The sequence below is a fragment of the Sphaeramia orbicularis genome, chromosome 1 (assembly GCF_902148855.1).
Source record: "Sphaeramia orbicularis chromosome 1, fSphaOr1.1, whole genome shotgun sequence".
Classification (NCBI taxonomy): Eukaryota; Metazoa; Chordata; class Actinopteri; order Kurtiformes; family Apogonidae; genus Sphaeramia; species Sphaeramia orbicularis.
This window is the reverse complement of record NC_043957.1, coordinates 21,268,421-21,285,218: the sequence shown is the minus strand read 5'-3', so window position 1 is coordinate 21,285,218 and position 16,798 is coordinate 21,268,421. Positions and strand designations below refer to the sequence as shown.

At 37.9% G+C, this 16,798-nt stretch overlaps 1 protein-coding gene across 1 annotated transcript in view; it reads left to right on the top strand.

Moving 5' to 3' along the window:
- Positions 1-16,798, top strand: part of myo15ab (myosin XVAb) — an 88,043-nt gene that overhangs the window by 53,249 nt on the left and 17,996 nt on the right. The window contains 18 exon segments of the mRNA XM_030127833.1: positions 1,945-2,053; positions 2,188-2,256; positions 2,360-2,424; positions 4,554-4,878; positions 6,097-6,183; positions 6,314-6,409; positions 6,648-6,708; positions 7,008-7,101; positions 7,219-7,330; positions 8,784-8,899; positions 8,988-9,047; positions 9,208-9,283; positions 9,391-9,506; positions 9,654-9,772; positions 11,545-11,686; positions 12,684-12,795; positions 12,883-12,957; positions 15,081-15,286. Of these exon segments, the coding sequence (XP_029983693.1) occupies positions 1,945-2,053; positions 2,188-2,256; positions 2,360-2,424; positions 4,554-4,878; positions 6,097-6,183; positions 6,314-6,409; positions 6,648-6,708; positions 7,008-7,101; positions 7,219-7,330; positions 8,784-8,899; positions 8,988-9,047; positions 9,208-9,283; positions 9,391-9,506; positions 9,654-9,772; positions 11,545-11,686; positions 12,684-12,795; positions 12,883-12,957; positions 15,081-15,286 (2,040 nt within the window).

Below are 16,798 nucleotides of genomic sequence, written 5' to 3'. Positions count from 1 at the left end.
ATTAGCATGTATCAGATGTGTTCTACAGACCTCTCCCGCCCAGCAACCTATTACGTTACCCAGTTACCGTAACTGTCACAGCCACTAGATCCCCACGGTGATTTCCCACCCAGGCAACGCGAGGATCTGCTTACGAGGAACTGACACTCTGGCAAATAAAGGGCTTACTATTTAATGAGACATGGCCTACAAACACACACTCCTGTGGATTTATGGGTCAGTGGTTGATTTGTGATGGAGAGGCGTGCACATTTAAGAGTGGGATCCCCCAGAGCAGACTGTCAAAAAGGACACTGGTTACTGTCACATTCACACTGTTCTGTTTGACTTTTCAGATTGGAGATTTTTGCTGTTTTTTTGTACTGTATTCAAACCATACAATTCTCTTCAAAAACAGACTGCATTAGAAGTGGACGCAGCCAACATGATATCACCCTTTGGTTTGTGGTTTGAAGTATGGATGTAATAATGGAACTGTATATGGTGCTATCAGTCCAGGCTTGTTGCCACTCGATCAAGTGACTACAGGAAAAAAATACAAGAGGTATTTTCCCCACAGAACATAAACCCAAGAGAAGGCTGTAAAACTGACAGGACACCTCACCATCTTGGCTTTTAGGAGTCACAAGTGACCATATGTAGACCATATGTGACTGCTGCCAAAGCTAATGCTTGTATTAACTTACTGAAAATAATCATGTTAAGTACTTCATCTACTTGATAACTGTCTATGAGAGTCTTGTGCAATATGGGTTTGTGCAATATGTGTGGGCTATGCAATTGCGTCTTTGTTCTAGTCTAATACTTCTGTGTTATTAATTGTTAGCTTCACCTGTGCAGCTCTTGGAGTCCAAGACAAATTTTCGTAAGGGAACGATAATGTGCATCATATCGTATCATATTGTATCGGAATTGCGTTTGAAAAAAAATCAACTTTGTATAATTTCTAATGTCATTAATTAGTGCTAGTTGGCCTAATTAGCAGTGTAGCACAGAGACCACATGATGCTAACATTATCTAAAGTAGCAAAGTAATGTTAACAAGCCAGATTTTGTAAATAAGTGCTAGTAAAGTTGGTGAAACATGTATTTAAAGGGGTCAGATTTTGCTAAACCCACTTTCATTAGTCTGGTATATTTATTTGTGTATTTGGGGAACCTAATCATTCAAAAAGTTTGAATTTGAACCCTCCAGGTGCTTTAAAGCTATCTTTATATTAATTTTGGCAAAAATCGAGTGGATTTCTACAACCTGTTTTAATTCCTGCTTAATTTGTTACATCTATAACTAGTTACGTCACAACATTTGCACATATAAGGTCAAGACTTCCGATGAACATTTCTCCGAGTACAACATAATTGTTTATCGGCAGCAGCCGTTGTAGTCCATACTGAAAATATGTCCAAACTTCGAGCCGATTACCTAAAATATTCAGTTGTTGGTTGTATTAAGGAACACAAGTGGCTGAACGGGACAGAAAGCATGGTAAACAACCTGGAGGAGGTGGAGTGTGAAGTGGCTCATTTGCATTTAAAGGGCCAGGGTTTAATTAATGAAGAATTCAGACCCAAGCATAGCATTTACAGTTTATGTACGTAAATCGGGGGAAAGGTTTTAAAATGTATAATCCATTTAAAAAAGCAAAATATCACTCCTTTAAAGGAGTTGTATAAATAATTACCAGCAGCTGGGGAATCCACTGAATTGAATTGAATTTAGTTTTGTTTATGTGACTCAATATCAAACAATCTGTACAATCTGCAACCCCCTCTGTCCTTATACCCTCGGTTTGAGTGTGGAAAAACTCCCCCGAAAAAACTCATTAGGGAAAAAATGGTAGAAAACTCAGGAAAAGCTACAAAGGAATCCATCTTTTCTGTTTTTGGCTGAAGTTTTCAGTTGCAAGTTGAGGTTTTCACAAATCTTAATCTCTTATCTCACAGGAAGCAGAATCAGCTGCTGGACTGGCTAGCAGGATCCGGGGTGCTGGGGGTGTCGGAGGCGGTTTCCAGCAGCAGCAGCATTCAGGTGGACCCCCACCACCACCTGGAGGTCTGACACAAACACAAGTGCACATACACACCAACCCCACAAGGATACTTAAATACTACATTATCTCCTTAGGTAATTAGCAAGTGCAACAAAATGCACTGCAAAAAATTCGATGTGTGTTTTTGTTTCCACAGCTGTGAGGGTCCTTCCTGTGGGAGGTGTGATGTCGCCTCCTGTTGCGTCAGTGGCACCTGTAACACCTGGTCTGTGTCAAGTGTGAAGAAAACTATGAGGAAAAAAACACTTGTCTTACATTATGTTTATTTCACTTGGTCCTCTTTGCTGTGTTTGCCCTGCCTCCTCCAGATGCCCAGCAGGCTGTTTTGGCCCAACAGCAGCAGGCGATCGTCAACCAACAAGCCATCATCATGGTAAACCCTTTGCTGGAATCTGCTGATGTCTTTCAGCCTAAAGAAAACCTCCTATTTGCATTTAACCTTTTACTATCTGCCCTAAGCAAAAAGTTAATAATAGTCTCTCATAGGATTAGTGTTATAACACTAAAATCTGTTTGGTCAGTTCGTCATAAATGGAGTTCTTGGCTTTCCTAAAGGCCTTCTTCAGATGCTTGAGCTTTCTGTACAGCTACAGCCACTACCAACTACAGACTCTACAATCCGTTTCCATAGAAATGTCTTCATACACCACTTAGTTACAATATGTACCATCCAGTTGCCTTTGTACTGACTCGTCTGCTCAAATGGAGATCAAACACTGCATTTCTTGAGAACTCCAGCCTCAGAAATCAGTTTTTCTTGTTCTTTGTCGTCTTCTTCATCTTCTTTGCAACAAGCATTAGTAATGCTGCCATCCACAGACAAAGGACTTTATTATGGTTATTTGCATGCAAATCGGTATGTACTTCTGCTTACATCAAGAATGGCATCTGAGTAGGTGGTCCTTCAATGCAGCCTAGGACACACTCAAGTTCTCACTGGATAAAGAATGTGGTCAAATGCACTCCAGACTAAATCTGAATGTGGTCTGTCTGACTGGATATTGGACAAATATTTCTCAAAATGCTTCCAGTGCATTTACACCAGACGTTAGGGCTAACCACTTAGGATTAGATCACAAAAAATGTCTAAACAACACCTTAGACCTCAATTTAAAGGGAACATATTCTAGTTTTTGTTTTAAACACGTGGGTAAAACACAACCTAAACTACAATTTTACAACCCTAACCCTTACCCAGACTGTAAACCTTTAAACAGGTAACTTGTGACTTGTTAGGTGTTGAACAGTTAAAGGAGTTCTTTGAAATTTTTACACTAAAAAAATACTCAAACTAAAAACAGCAAAGACAACAGTGACCGAGAAAGCACCACCCCCTCAACACAGCTTCACTCAAAATGATCAGTCACTGAAAAAAGTGTGAAGCTTTGTGGTTTCTGTACATCTGTGGCATCATTGACATTTCCCCTTCAGTCAAAGACTCAAGACAGCTAATCAGATTAATACTGCTGTCTTCAGAAGATGTGTCAGTTTACAGTCTATTTCATGGCTCAGTTCAGTTTTTAGCAGGAAAACAGCCCTAGTGTAGTACTTCTTTTACTACATTGCCAGTGTCAAAGAAACGTGAGTACAGCATTACATTTTGATTTATTTATTCATTGAGCGCCTCCACCAGGGAAGGCAACAACACTATTTTTCCATTTTTATCACTTCTTTGGCTCTGAACATAATGTCTTACTGGCAGAAGGAGGTGGTCATGATAACAGTCACTTTGCTAAAAGCTTTAGTCATGAATACGTTTCCTGTTTACTGTTGTGTTTACAGTTCCTGTCAGAGACTACCCGTCCTTCTAATGCAGAGGTTACTTTCTGTTTTAGCACATGTCAAGTTGAGGGCAGACTAGATGCTACAGTGGCTCATTATTCACTTAAGTGGTAAAAATGGTATTGCAAGTCTTTTGAACCAGGCCAGACTGATAGTTTAGTTTAGGGGTATATTAGTTCACATAAAGCTCAATTTGATCTTAATAATAACATAATAACCCATAATAATGCCAATTCCAAATTGTCTCTTTGTTTTAGTGTGAAAAAGGTTACATTACATTATGAAAATGTATACATTTATAAACTGTTCTTTCACAGAAAATGCGAATAACCTGGTCAACCATCAACAACCTGAAATTTTATTCTAAAGAAAAATAAGTGTAATTTTATCAATATTATGCCTCTGCTTATCATTTACACATGCACAAAACATTTAGTAACAGTCATCTGGAACTGAAAAATATATTTAACTTTATGATGAAAACACTTTGTCAAGACTCAGTGATACCCTTGATTGTTAATGTCGTCTGTGTAATTTTTGGACTTGGCAAATTCATCCCATGGGCCAGATTGGATCCTTGGGTGTGGCAGTTTTGGCCCAAGGGCTTTATGTTTGACACCTCTAATTTAGCCCATGCAAGACAATGGCAATGCACTGACATCTGAGAATCTTTAGCAGAAACATTGCATAAGCTCCTTTTATGCCTCTTTTTTTTCTCAGGCTCAGCAGATGACCATGCAGGCCATGGCGATGGTCAGCAGTCCAGTATCAAGCCCTCCCACTTCTCCAATCACAAGTCCTCCCATGAGCCCCCTGCTCAATCACCCTCCCAGCCCCTATGCCCCCACCACCCACTACACTGTTGTACCTCCCAGCCCATATGCTAACATCCCACCCAGCCCCTATGCTAACTTCACTCCCACTACCTATGCTACAACAGACATGCCACCCAGCCCCTATGCTCCCACATTTTCACAGGTACAGGCTCCACAACAGCCTAACGTCATGTCCCAACCTCAGCCAGAGGCACAGACGCAACCTCCAGCCCCCCGCCCAGACACCACCCTTCAAAACACCCCCAAAACAAACACAACTGGGGCAGCACAGCCTAAAGCTAACGCCACTGCACAGGTCAGTAACTGTGAGACATCGAAGCACAAGTCCAAAGGTCACATTATATAACTGATTTAGTTCTACTGAGCTCATAAAATGTGTTATGTTGCTGTTCTAAAATGAAGGGAAAAGACAGCTCACAAAACAAGATCCAGTTTCATTAATTGGAAAGACATGGATTTGTTTGCAATAATAAGACAAACTGTTCACTAAGGATGAGAAGTTAAAGCTACCATGGATGAATGGACTAAACACCAAACACCATCACTGCAGAATCCAGGCGAGGAGAGTATAAAGGATATTTTTTGTAGCTCTTTATGAATTTGTTTCACCTTTTTCATCTCAACATAGGCACTGAAGTATTCACAGCCCTTTAGGATGTATTCAGTTCATCAGTCTCTGCTTTAAAAATTCATTGAAGAAAATTTATGGCCATCTAAGTATTTCTGTGTTCAACACCACATGGGTTTCCTCCAGTTTTCCCTGCACTTAAAAAGTACAGTGTTGGTCCCCAAGCACCTCCAGTGGCAACTCATTGTTCCTGATGTATGCTAATGCTAATGTTAGTTTCTCAGTGTATTTGGATGGGTAAAATGCAGAGACCAAATTTCACTCCAGGGATGATTAAGCAGGTTAACTTTTAAAAAGAGGTCTTCACAGCAGCTGCCAGTTCATTGACAGTGGTAGTAATGGCACTCTTTATTATCGAGTAAAAATTAAGATACTTAAGATAAGATCTGGTTTACCGTCTTAGCATTAACAATATGACAGGAGCAGGGTGAAAATGTGTAGAAAATCAGTTCATTTCAAATGACACAATTATCCAAAACATTTCATAGTTGGCTTGTCACCTTGCCACTTGTATTTTTTTTTTCTAATTAAAAAATGTTATTTCATAAATCAGAGCAGTTTTAAGGGTAATTTCCCCCTCCATCTCAATACTGTTTAAAGGGTAGAAAGGATGTTGACAAAAATCTGTTTCACTTATTTTTGTGACATTTCTAGTGCTAAAGGCACCAAACAGATCTGCTGTATTTGTGCAGCACAGTACCCTCTTTCTCTCCTCTGACATTGCCCTTGTTCAACAATCCAAATTTAGCGTGTCCCCACCTTTCAACTTCAAACTCTGAAGTCTTGTCTGTGTGGGTTTCTGATGTTCAGTCAGGTAAGGACAGTGTCCCCCGGAGGAAGGCTCCTGCAGTCCCTGTAAACAAGGACAAACCAGCCAAGAAGTTTGGTAAGAGACATAGACACATACACACAGAACATGAGCAAGTGAGACAAAGACTCCAAAGTCCCCTCAACTGAAGTAATTTTAGCTGAGCTGAGTAAACAAATGAAACCGTCCTGTTGTGTATGTGTTGTAGCCCCAGTGGTGACGACTCCTCCTCCCCCTGTTGGAGAGGTCGTGAAGTACTCAACTCGGAATTCAGACCTCATTGTCCCAAGTCAGGATATCCAGGGTATGTGATTTTAAAAGCTTTTCTCATAGTTGAGCAAACAACTCTAACAGTTACATTTATTTGATTTTAATTGTCTTTTACCAAAATAATGTTTAAATCACAGTAAATGTATGTGTTAAAGTTGTTTGCTCAACCATGAGGACAGCTATAACAGATACAAGAATTTTGATTTGCATGCTCTTTTAACTAGGTAATGTTTAATCCTGCCTGATCTTATATTACATTTATGTTTTTAAAGAAATAATCAAAAGGTACAACTCCCCGCCTCCACCACCTGAGCCACTGCCACCTGGCAAGAGGTGAGATGTGACAAAAACACAAACACACTCTCAGATTTGAAGTGTAAACACAGTCATCATAATCTCAAATGGAGGATTTTTTCCCTTGTAAATACAGTTCAGTCACCAAATGTTTACTGTTATAAAGCCCAGGCTGTGTCAAGCCTCCTACAGATAATGACTATGCTGATACTGCTCTTACAGCACCAGGATGACTGTGTTTACACATGATAAACACAGACACAGAGATTAAACACTTTACATCACATTTGTATTTAAGGCTTCCTGTAAATTCCAACTTGCAATCTTGACATTTTTAGGAGACCAGAGGGGAAGTTTAAGAAGAAGCAAACTCCTCGTGATGAAGCTTTACAGATCCTGAAACCCCAGATGGACAACCCACCTGCTCCACAAGTACACACAGACTCACAGACACATAGAAGGGGCAGTGCAGTGCATTACAGTTACAGTAATATTCACACTGGAAAATATTAGAAATCATGAAAAGAAATGTTTTTGTGTCTTGTCTAGCCTAAGCGTCATGTTCCTCCATCTCCGTCTGGAATGAAAGATGCAGGGTCTAAACCCACAAAGCCCCCCAAGGCAAAACCTCCAGAGCGTCCTCTGCCCATACCTCCTCCAGGTAGGCCTGTCACAGGTATTGCATAATTACGTAATCACAGTTATTTGAGCTATTGTGATTATCATGTTCTGCATACAAAACAGTAGGAAGAGACAGAATTGTCAGATTTGTCGCTGTTATTACATAATAATAATTAATTATTATTATTATTATTATTATTATTATTATTATTATTATTATTATTATTATTATTATTATTACATTACATTACATTACATTATTATTATGTAATAACAGACCTTTTAGACCTATTAGACCTTTGATCGGTGCTCTGTCAGTGGCATCATCTCACAGGTGAATCTTAGGTGAAGTTTGTCCGCAGGAATTTCTGGCAGAAAGAAATAAAAATGAAATTCTAAACTAGAACCCGATTATAGCGTATCACCAATTAATCAACGGACCGCTATCCCCACACACACACAAACACACACACACACACACACACACAATCACGGACCACTATTCCCCCCGTCTTACAATCTATTCACTCCCCACCCCTGTCATTTATCATTATTTGTTGTCATTCGATCAATGATACATGATAGAACGAAATATAGTATCCCAGGTCTCGGTTTTGTAGCATAACAAAGATAAAGAATACAATAGAATATGTAAAAGGTAGGTAAGGTACAATAAAAACTATCATAAAATATGAACTAAAATAAATAAGTGAAATAGATTCTTAATTAGTACAAAATTACACAATATGCAGTATATAATAGAATTGTACATTAATCGATGTGTTCTCGTGTTCAGTATCATTCACTGGCTCTTCTTTATTCAGTGTACTGCATATGTATAATTAATCGGTTGCAGGCTTTTACTGTAGTAGTGGCTTTAAATAAATGGAGGAAGACAAATTGGTAATCACAGTCATTTGTGCAACAATTTATCTTCAACTGATATTTAATTATTTTCACATCTCTACCTCAACATACTTACATTTATATGGGGAACAAGTAACAAGTTCTTTATTAGTAAAACATTACACTACAAATAAAAAGGTCAGCAATACGTTGCTTTTTCTTCCATAGTAACTCCATCCATTCCATGTAACCCACTGCCTTTGGATAAGTGCCTCATATACAGCCTCACTTCAAGTAATCCAAACTAACCCTTTAATGTTGTTTTAATCAAATGTAACTCAGACGAACCACCCCCTAGATGACAGGATGACGTAAATCCCCTACTGTGCTTCATCAATTTAACTCATTTCATTAAACCATACTGGAAAAACAAGATAAAAGTCATATGAAAAGTACAGGATAGAAGTTAATTGGGGTGAAATAGGGGGAAGTGGCCTTAATGTGACCTGCCAGACTTGTGTGATGTGTGTTGAGTCCTGTCACGTGAACATAAGATGCAAAAGGACTTAGTAGAGTGAAATAGTCCAATTAGTGTCCTACAGTTTTGTGAAATGAGAGCGCTGAATAGAAAAATGTGTTTGTTGCAGTTTCTCGAGAACTTCCAGTTGAGACAGAGACCATCCAGACGCAGCTTCATCAGAGCACTAATGAAGAACATTACACCTACACTAATGTTCCCTGGAGATTGTACCTCAGGAAAGAGGTTTGTATCAAAACATGCACAAAAGTTGACATCACCGTCACAATGTGTGTTTTGTTTGTGAGTATTTTCCATTTACTTTTTGTTCCAGGTGTTCTATCCCAAAGACAGCTTCAATAATCCTCTGGTGTTAGACCTCATTTTCAAACAGGTAATATTTGACAGAATGCATTATCACTGCAGTGATTTGTTTTTTAGTTCAATTAATGAACCAATTATGCTCGTTTTACTTTTCAGTAGCTATGCTTAGTATGTTTCTATCACCACAGAGCACCGTTACCTGCTCACCCTTCGATTGTTCTCTCCTGTAGATCGTGAATGACACCCTGTCAGAGGCATGTGTTCGCATCACCCGGGATGAAAGGCAGAAAATGAAAGCTCTTTTCGGTAGTCTGTCTGTTCTTCCTGCAGACATCTTTTTAGTCCTTATGTTCTAATACAAACACATCTCTTTGACATTCATGAGCCTGTGTGTCTGTTTGTGTGATTGACAGCTAAACATGGTGTGCAACAGAATATGGATCCAGTGGAAGAGCCTGTGAAGAAAATCATTGTCAACGCAGCCAGGGAAACCTGGGAAATCTACTTTTCCCGCCTGTTTCCAGCATCGGTGAGGACGCAGACAGCTTCCCAATTAACCATGCCATGCCATTGCACAAATGATTTATTTAATATATTCTTTAAATCTTTAAAAACAAATTGCTATACATCATATGTGCATTATATTCATGTTTATTGAACTTGTGTGTTTATGCAGGGTAGTGTAGGGACAGGTGTACAGGTGCTGTCAGTGTCCCACAGCGGCATTAAGCTGCTGAAGACCGTGAAGAGCAGCGCTGCAGCTCCAGACTACTTCAGAGTCTTGCGACCATATACGTAGGTATCACTTCTTGTTTGTTTTTGCTAACATTTACTAAGCACACACACTCAGAGGTTCAGTGTTTGATGTTGACCTGAATGCTTTGTTCAGGGCCCCGGTGCTTTGCTAGTTGTTGAGAGTATATGTCAAAGCTTGGCAGTGAAATAAATATGAAATTTCATTAGGGAATTTTTCTGTGAGCAGGTGTAGGAAGACACAGAAGATCAAGGAAGACTCAGAAGACAAAAGATATATTACACAGGAAACATTTATTGGAATGAGCTCATGAGAACAGATTTCTCAAAACAGGAGACTGAAGAATCTAGTTCTAGATCCGTTTCCCATTGTACAAAGTTATATAGTTCAAATATCAGATGGAGACAGTCTGTCCGTGATTGGATGTATAGTGTAAATACACCTGTAACCAACATAGCAACAGATACACATATGCATATTCCAGAAGGAGACAGAAGCAGATAGTTTAGGCAAATATGTCTGTGATCCTTGGACTGTAGATCCAGATGGAAGCAAAGTGTGCAGAGAACAGCACACAATGACCTGCAGCCTGACCTCAGAACCAAGACGACTAAAACCATGAGTTATGTTATAATTTCTATAACAGTTTTCCTAAGTCATAAGTCCCCTCTAAGAGAGTGACCTATAATTTAGACAATCACCCATTCTTGGATTATTCACAGGCTCATAATCATCCCAGCGCTGCAGTGCACTTACTCATGGAGTTACAGCTTAAACAACCCAACATACAGTCAAATAATATATAACGTGATAAAGTGAATGGTTCAGATGATAAAACAGAACTTAGAACAATGTAATTTGACAAAATATAACATTGAGTCCAACACTTGAGATCAAGACTCACTGTAGTTCAGGCATTTACTCACAAGCATCTGCAGCAGTTCTCGAATGTTATCTTTTTCATAAAATGTAAAAAGCTTGAAAGACTTTTATTATTGCAGATAAAATTTCTTTAATCACATGCAAAATATGATTCTTATGGATCAGATCTCCATTCCTATCCATAGTAGGTGCATCACTAATTAGTTTCAACCCTGAAGAATAAGGAAATAAGTCATTAACCCTTTTAAAAGAAGTCAAGGAATGGCATTATCATGCATAGATATCCCACTGTGCAGTAGTTTATCATTACTGCACAGTAGGACGAATAATAATGATGAATAATGATGACTGAAAATTAGTTCTTAATAAATAATTCACATTAATTTCAGTTACATATAGAACTGGAGTGAGCGTTATTGTTTATTTCAGGACATGCATGCATTAATTGACTTCTCTGATGTGCATTTTTCACTCCCCAGATGATAAGAAAAATCCTGCTTCATATATTTATGATGTGTTATTTGGAAATTGTAATTTTTATAGAGGTTTTTTGTTTGTTTCGCCTCTGATTTCAGTTAAGTTTTTCGACTATAAGTAGCGGCTGAACAACATCAAATTTAATTCATAAAAACATTGTTTTTGAATAGTCCCATAGTGTGAAAAGATATTTTATTCTTGTAAACCACAAAGCATTTAAACTGAATGAAATCTTTAATGGCAAACACTGAATCAGTGTAGTTGTATTGTTGTAATGTTGTATTGTTCATTGTAGTTTTCAGTGAGTTTTTGTGATTTTATTCAATTCATATTCCATTCAGAAAAGCAACAGAATTATTTTTGGCTACTAGTTTTAGATTTAGTCTTGGTTCCAGTTAAGTATAATAGTTCTGGTGAAGTCAAGTGGATTTACAGTTATCTGGTCTTTTTTCAGATACGCAGACATCCTGTTTGTCACCATCCCATCTGAGAACATGCTAGAGTTCAATCTGACCAATGAGAAGCTGATCCTGTTCTCAGCAAAAGCTCCACAAGTCAAACATCTCATTGACACCTTTATCAATGAGATCAAAAAGGTAGAGTGCACTGACATTTATTAAACGACAATTTCAGCTGCATTATCTGTTACTTGGCATCTTGGAGAGAGTTTTGAGAGATGTATTTTTTTTTCAACTCAAACATACAAATTTGAATTAAGGGTTAAAGGTTAATTTCCTTTATCATTCCCATAGGGGAATTTAGTCTCTGCATTTTACCCATTGTACATACACACGGTACCTAGCATTAGCATTAGCATTAACAAATTAGGAGCAGTGAGCTGCCAAAGAAGGCACTCGGGGATCCGCACCAGATCATCATCAGCACTGTGGTCAGGGCCACTGACAGGAGAATTAATCAATATACATGCTTATAATTATTAAAATTAACAAATTAGTATGAACAGATGATACAAAATCTCCAAAGTAATATAAAAGCTGGTGACTTCCTTTTGCATGTGCATCCTTCTGCACAGTGTCACAAAAACCAAAATATCACAAAACACAAAATGGACCTTTAATCTGCAGCCTTTTGGAAAATATTTATATAATTTCAAAGGCTTGAAATTGTCCTTAATTGTTTAACTATTGTTTAGTATATGATGTTTGTAGTGTACATTATTATATTATTTACACTGCATTTACTGACTTACTTTACCTGCGTGGAAACATAATTTGTCTGCACGCACATACTTTGTCTCTTTACCAGGAGACATCAGTCCTCAAATTAAACATTAACTGTAAATATGTTTTATATATGTTAAATATTCATTAAAACATACAGTAACACAAACTGCCACAAATTTGTCTGAATTGTCATGGCCCTTATTACCAGTTTAATACAAAGATACTTAAACTAGAAACATTCTGGAGGGTATACAAAATCAGTCACTAAATCAGTCATCTCTGAAACAGGTAGTGGTAGAGGCAGCATATCCAAAATATTCAAAACTTCAGTCCAAATATATGCAGTTAAGACGGTGTGTAGAACATTTGTGTGAATAACAATTTGTGCTCTTTTCTTTCTTCCTGTCAGAACTCAGACTATGTAATTGCAGAGCGTAACTTCGTGACAGATGACCGCGCAATGCTCAATTTCCACAAAGGTGACATCATCAGGCTGCAAGTGATGGATGGACTGGAGAAAGGTGAGATGCTGAAGTACATGAAGTGGAAATCCTGTTGTCGTCTGGATGAATCCATACAAAGGTGATGTGTGTGTGTTTCCCCGCCAGGTTACAGCTATGGCTGTGTGGTCAGGAAAAAGGTGGTGTTTTTGGAGGATTTGAAGAGAGACACTCAGGACTTTGGTGAGTGATTCCTGATATAAAATCAGACTGGTCAAATTCATGTTTTGGATTTTTTTTGCATTTCTATTCACTTAAAAAGAAGACAGTCCAAAAGCTGAGTATTGTAAGTGCCAGGACTGAGAGATTCAGTGAGTGGAACAGTGTCTGTGTGACCTGTCTGGGGGAAACCATGGTACATTAGAAGAAGGACAAATAGGTGGTGTGACTTGAGCCTTCAGCGCTCCTTAGATGCAATATTGCATCAAAAAAGGATTTTTCAGATTAAAGAGTATTGATTGTATCCTGGAGGATATAAAGATGAAACAAGATAACAAGTCACCTCTGTGTTGGTTGGCAGATTATAGATGAGGCCGAGTCAAAAGAAAAAGCTCCAGTGCACAATGTTTTTATTAAATTTACATTTGAAACCTGACTTTATATACCAAAAAATATATACAAAAGACAAGAAAATAAAGGCATATAGTGGCAAAAAAAAGAAATAGAGGACAGTGGGTGTTATGCATTAAACTGAACCATGAGCAACGATTACAAAAAAATACTATAGCTGAAAACATTGTTTCTAAAAATGTGCATACTGTATCTTAATTTTTTGTGTAACTGCCAAAATATCACTATGTTGTCATGGCATGAGCTGCAGATTGAGGCCAGGAACTGACCTTCTCTAATCAATCAAACCGAGAAACAACACAGAGTACCACGAGTTGTATTTCACAAGAGGAAAAAGGCAAGAAACTTTACGCAAAACAACAGAGCATCAGAGTATAGCAGGCAAATTAATTATATTTTTACACAGGTAATTTATCACACGTGGATATGTGATAGATTTAACATAAGATACTACAGTGGCTCTAACACATAAATGGGGTTAACAGTTACATTAAAGGCAGGTGAACATTAATATAGTAGCTGTCACCCATCACATGGGTCAATGACTTTATAACGTTATAATGTCAAGTGAATAATAGTAATGTTGACGTCAAGATGTGCAGTGTTAAATTAAATATTCAACACTGTGCGCATCTCGATCCTCTGCTTTCATTTGTTTTACAATGTTGAAGAATGTCTGGAAGAAAAGGTAGTAGCTTACTTCCAGTTCTACTGCCTTGACAGCACATGTACAAAATGGTATTTTTGATTAGAATTAATACGACAGTCGTACATAATATGACAACACAATGAGAGACTAGGCTTTTAATTACTGCAACTACAAATTTTAATTTGAGGAAATACAGTAAAATAAAATGACCTTACAGCAGTGTTTGATTTTTCTTTCCTGAATTTGAGTCATCTTTCTCTAAAATGAGGTTTAATATATGATTAAAGTAATACTTATTACAGGTATAAATGTTTTTATTGTGTAATCTGGATGAAAGACCTGACAAAAGAGAGATAGGATAATACGTTTATTATAGAAACACCTTGGGATAAAAACGTGTTGCTTTATTTTGAAGACATGTTTTCAGACTTAAAGCTGTGGGAGACTTTCGTCACCAATTTTTCATCAAATCTGTAAAACTCGAGTTGTAGCCCAAGTATCATGAATCCGTAAGTCTTTCCGTGATTACTCACCTGACTCTCTTGCCTGAACTGGGCCGAACCAGTACAATAATAATATAATAACCTAGAACTAATAACAGCTACAAAGTTTTATCTTTTGGTTTATCAGTGCAACCATATGATATCATATAAACAAACACAACACGGAAACAGCTGAAACGCGGAAACGGCTGCAGGGAAGTGGACCTCCAGCTGTTTCTGCGTCATGTTTGTTGCAGCTGCCACTGCTAGGGGGCTGCGCAAACCTCCGCTTCCCACAATGCATGTCATGACAAAATTCCAAATATGCCTGAGTTACCTACCGGCTCTGTTTATAAACAAATGATTAGTTTATGGTGGAGTACACCTCAAAATTGCTCACCGTGAGGGAAGAAATTCAGATGAGTAATCACAGAAGGACTAACGGATTCGTGATACTTAGGCTATGACTGGGGTTTAACAGATTTGATGAAAAATTGGTGACGAAAGTCTCTCGCAGCTTTAAGGACTCAAAGTACTCCACTATGTGAGCTTTTTTTAAATGACTGGATACTAAAATCACCCCACTGTGTGTATGTGTGTTTCAGGATGGAAATTCGGGGCAGTGTTCGGTCGCTCCGGTGCGTTCCCAGCTGAGTGTGTCCACCCAGTTGCCGCCCCTGACTTTCTGACTCTGCCACTGGATCGCAAGTCTGAACCTCGAGGGGGAAATGAGCAGTTTAATGTGTCGTCGGCTGTCGCTGTTGCTGTGGCGTCCACCATGGCTGCACATGAAATTGATCAAACGATTGAGGTACATAGGCACATACAGTAGTGGAAATGTTGCACAATCTCCGTGTTGGTATTTAATTCAAATTCTCTATTTTAATTAATATTTATGTAAATACCAAATTTCTCATTTTCTTTTATATTTCATTTCTCACTTGTGTTTTTTTTTTTTTTCTGCTGCTGTCAACTGTGAAATTTCCTTGTGGTGGGATCAATAAAGTTTTATCTTATCTTATCTTATCTTATCTTATCTTATCTTATCTTATCTTATCTTATCTTATCTTATCTTATTACCTCCGCCAGGAGGTATTGTGATCGCTTTGCGTGCATGCGTGCTTGTTTGTTTGTTTGTTACCAAGATAACTCAAAAAGTTATGGATGGATTTTCATGAAATTTTCAGGAAATGCTGATACTGGCACAAGGCAGAAATGATGAATGATGGTGATTGGGGGGGGGCACTGATCTGCCTTGGCAGAGGTCTGCGCTCTCCGAGTGCTTTTCTTGTCTTATCTTATCAGCCTCAAATATTATCAGGAAAAAATCTTTTTTGTGTTTCAAAAGGTGACGCTCTGTCAAACAGACACAAACAGATGCAAATTACTATTTTATTGTTTATTGTTAACAGGAAAAAATAAAATAGTTTCACCATGTAATGCTCTGTAAGTGTTTCAAGGAGCATTGTTACAAATACATGTGGTGTCCATAAATATTTTTCCTCCACTGTAGGTGTTATGAAACAAGAAAAAAAATCTTCACATTAGTATAGCTCCTACATTAGGTTAATTTAAGGGAGTTGTACTGGTGTGCACATTTTTTTCTAGTTTCACCTGATGGTGATGTGCATGTCTTCATTCTTCTTTATTATCTGTGAAACAATATATACGCAAGTAAAACAGGTAAAATGATCAGAGTATGAAGAAATAAGACTTTTACCTTTAGAATACATCTTGATCAAGGAGTCGAAAATTGCACACCAAGGCAATTACCTTCTTAAAGCTGCAAGAACTCTGTTTCAACATTGCAAATGGTGATAATTTATTGCTTAAACTGAGGCATCTAAATCACTTTCTTCAAAACCACTAGACTCCTTTGACAAAAACGATCATTTAACACATGTCAGTGGAGTTGTTGCAAACTAACATCTTAAAACACCAAATCGCACAATAGTTCAAAGAAACTAACAGATTGAGGCAGCTGTAGACCAACAACTCCTGTGTTATGTGAGTTAAAATTGCTGGTTCTGTTGAAGGAGTCTGATGGCTTTGAATAGAGTTTCAGGGTTTCAATTCTCATCTGATAAGTATGTTTGTATGACAATGTAAAGGATAAAGCAAACTGCACACTTGAGTTGTTGCAGTTTGGCAGTAAACCACAACTCTGTAGTAAAATACTGCCCCCTACTGTTTTATTTACTGTTTATTTACTATTTACTATTTACTGTTTTATACTTTCATAATTTTAATGCATTTATATTCATGGTCCATTTCAGAGGGTCATTTTCTACTTTATACTCCATCATAATTATTCACCTTTTAT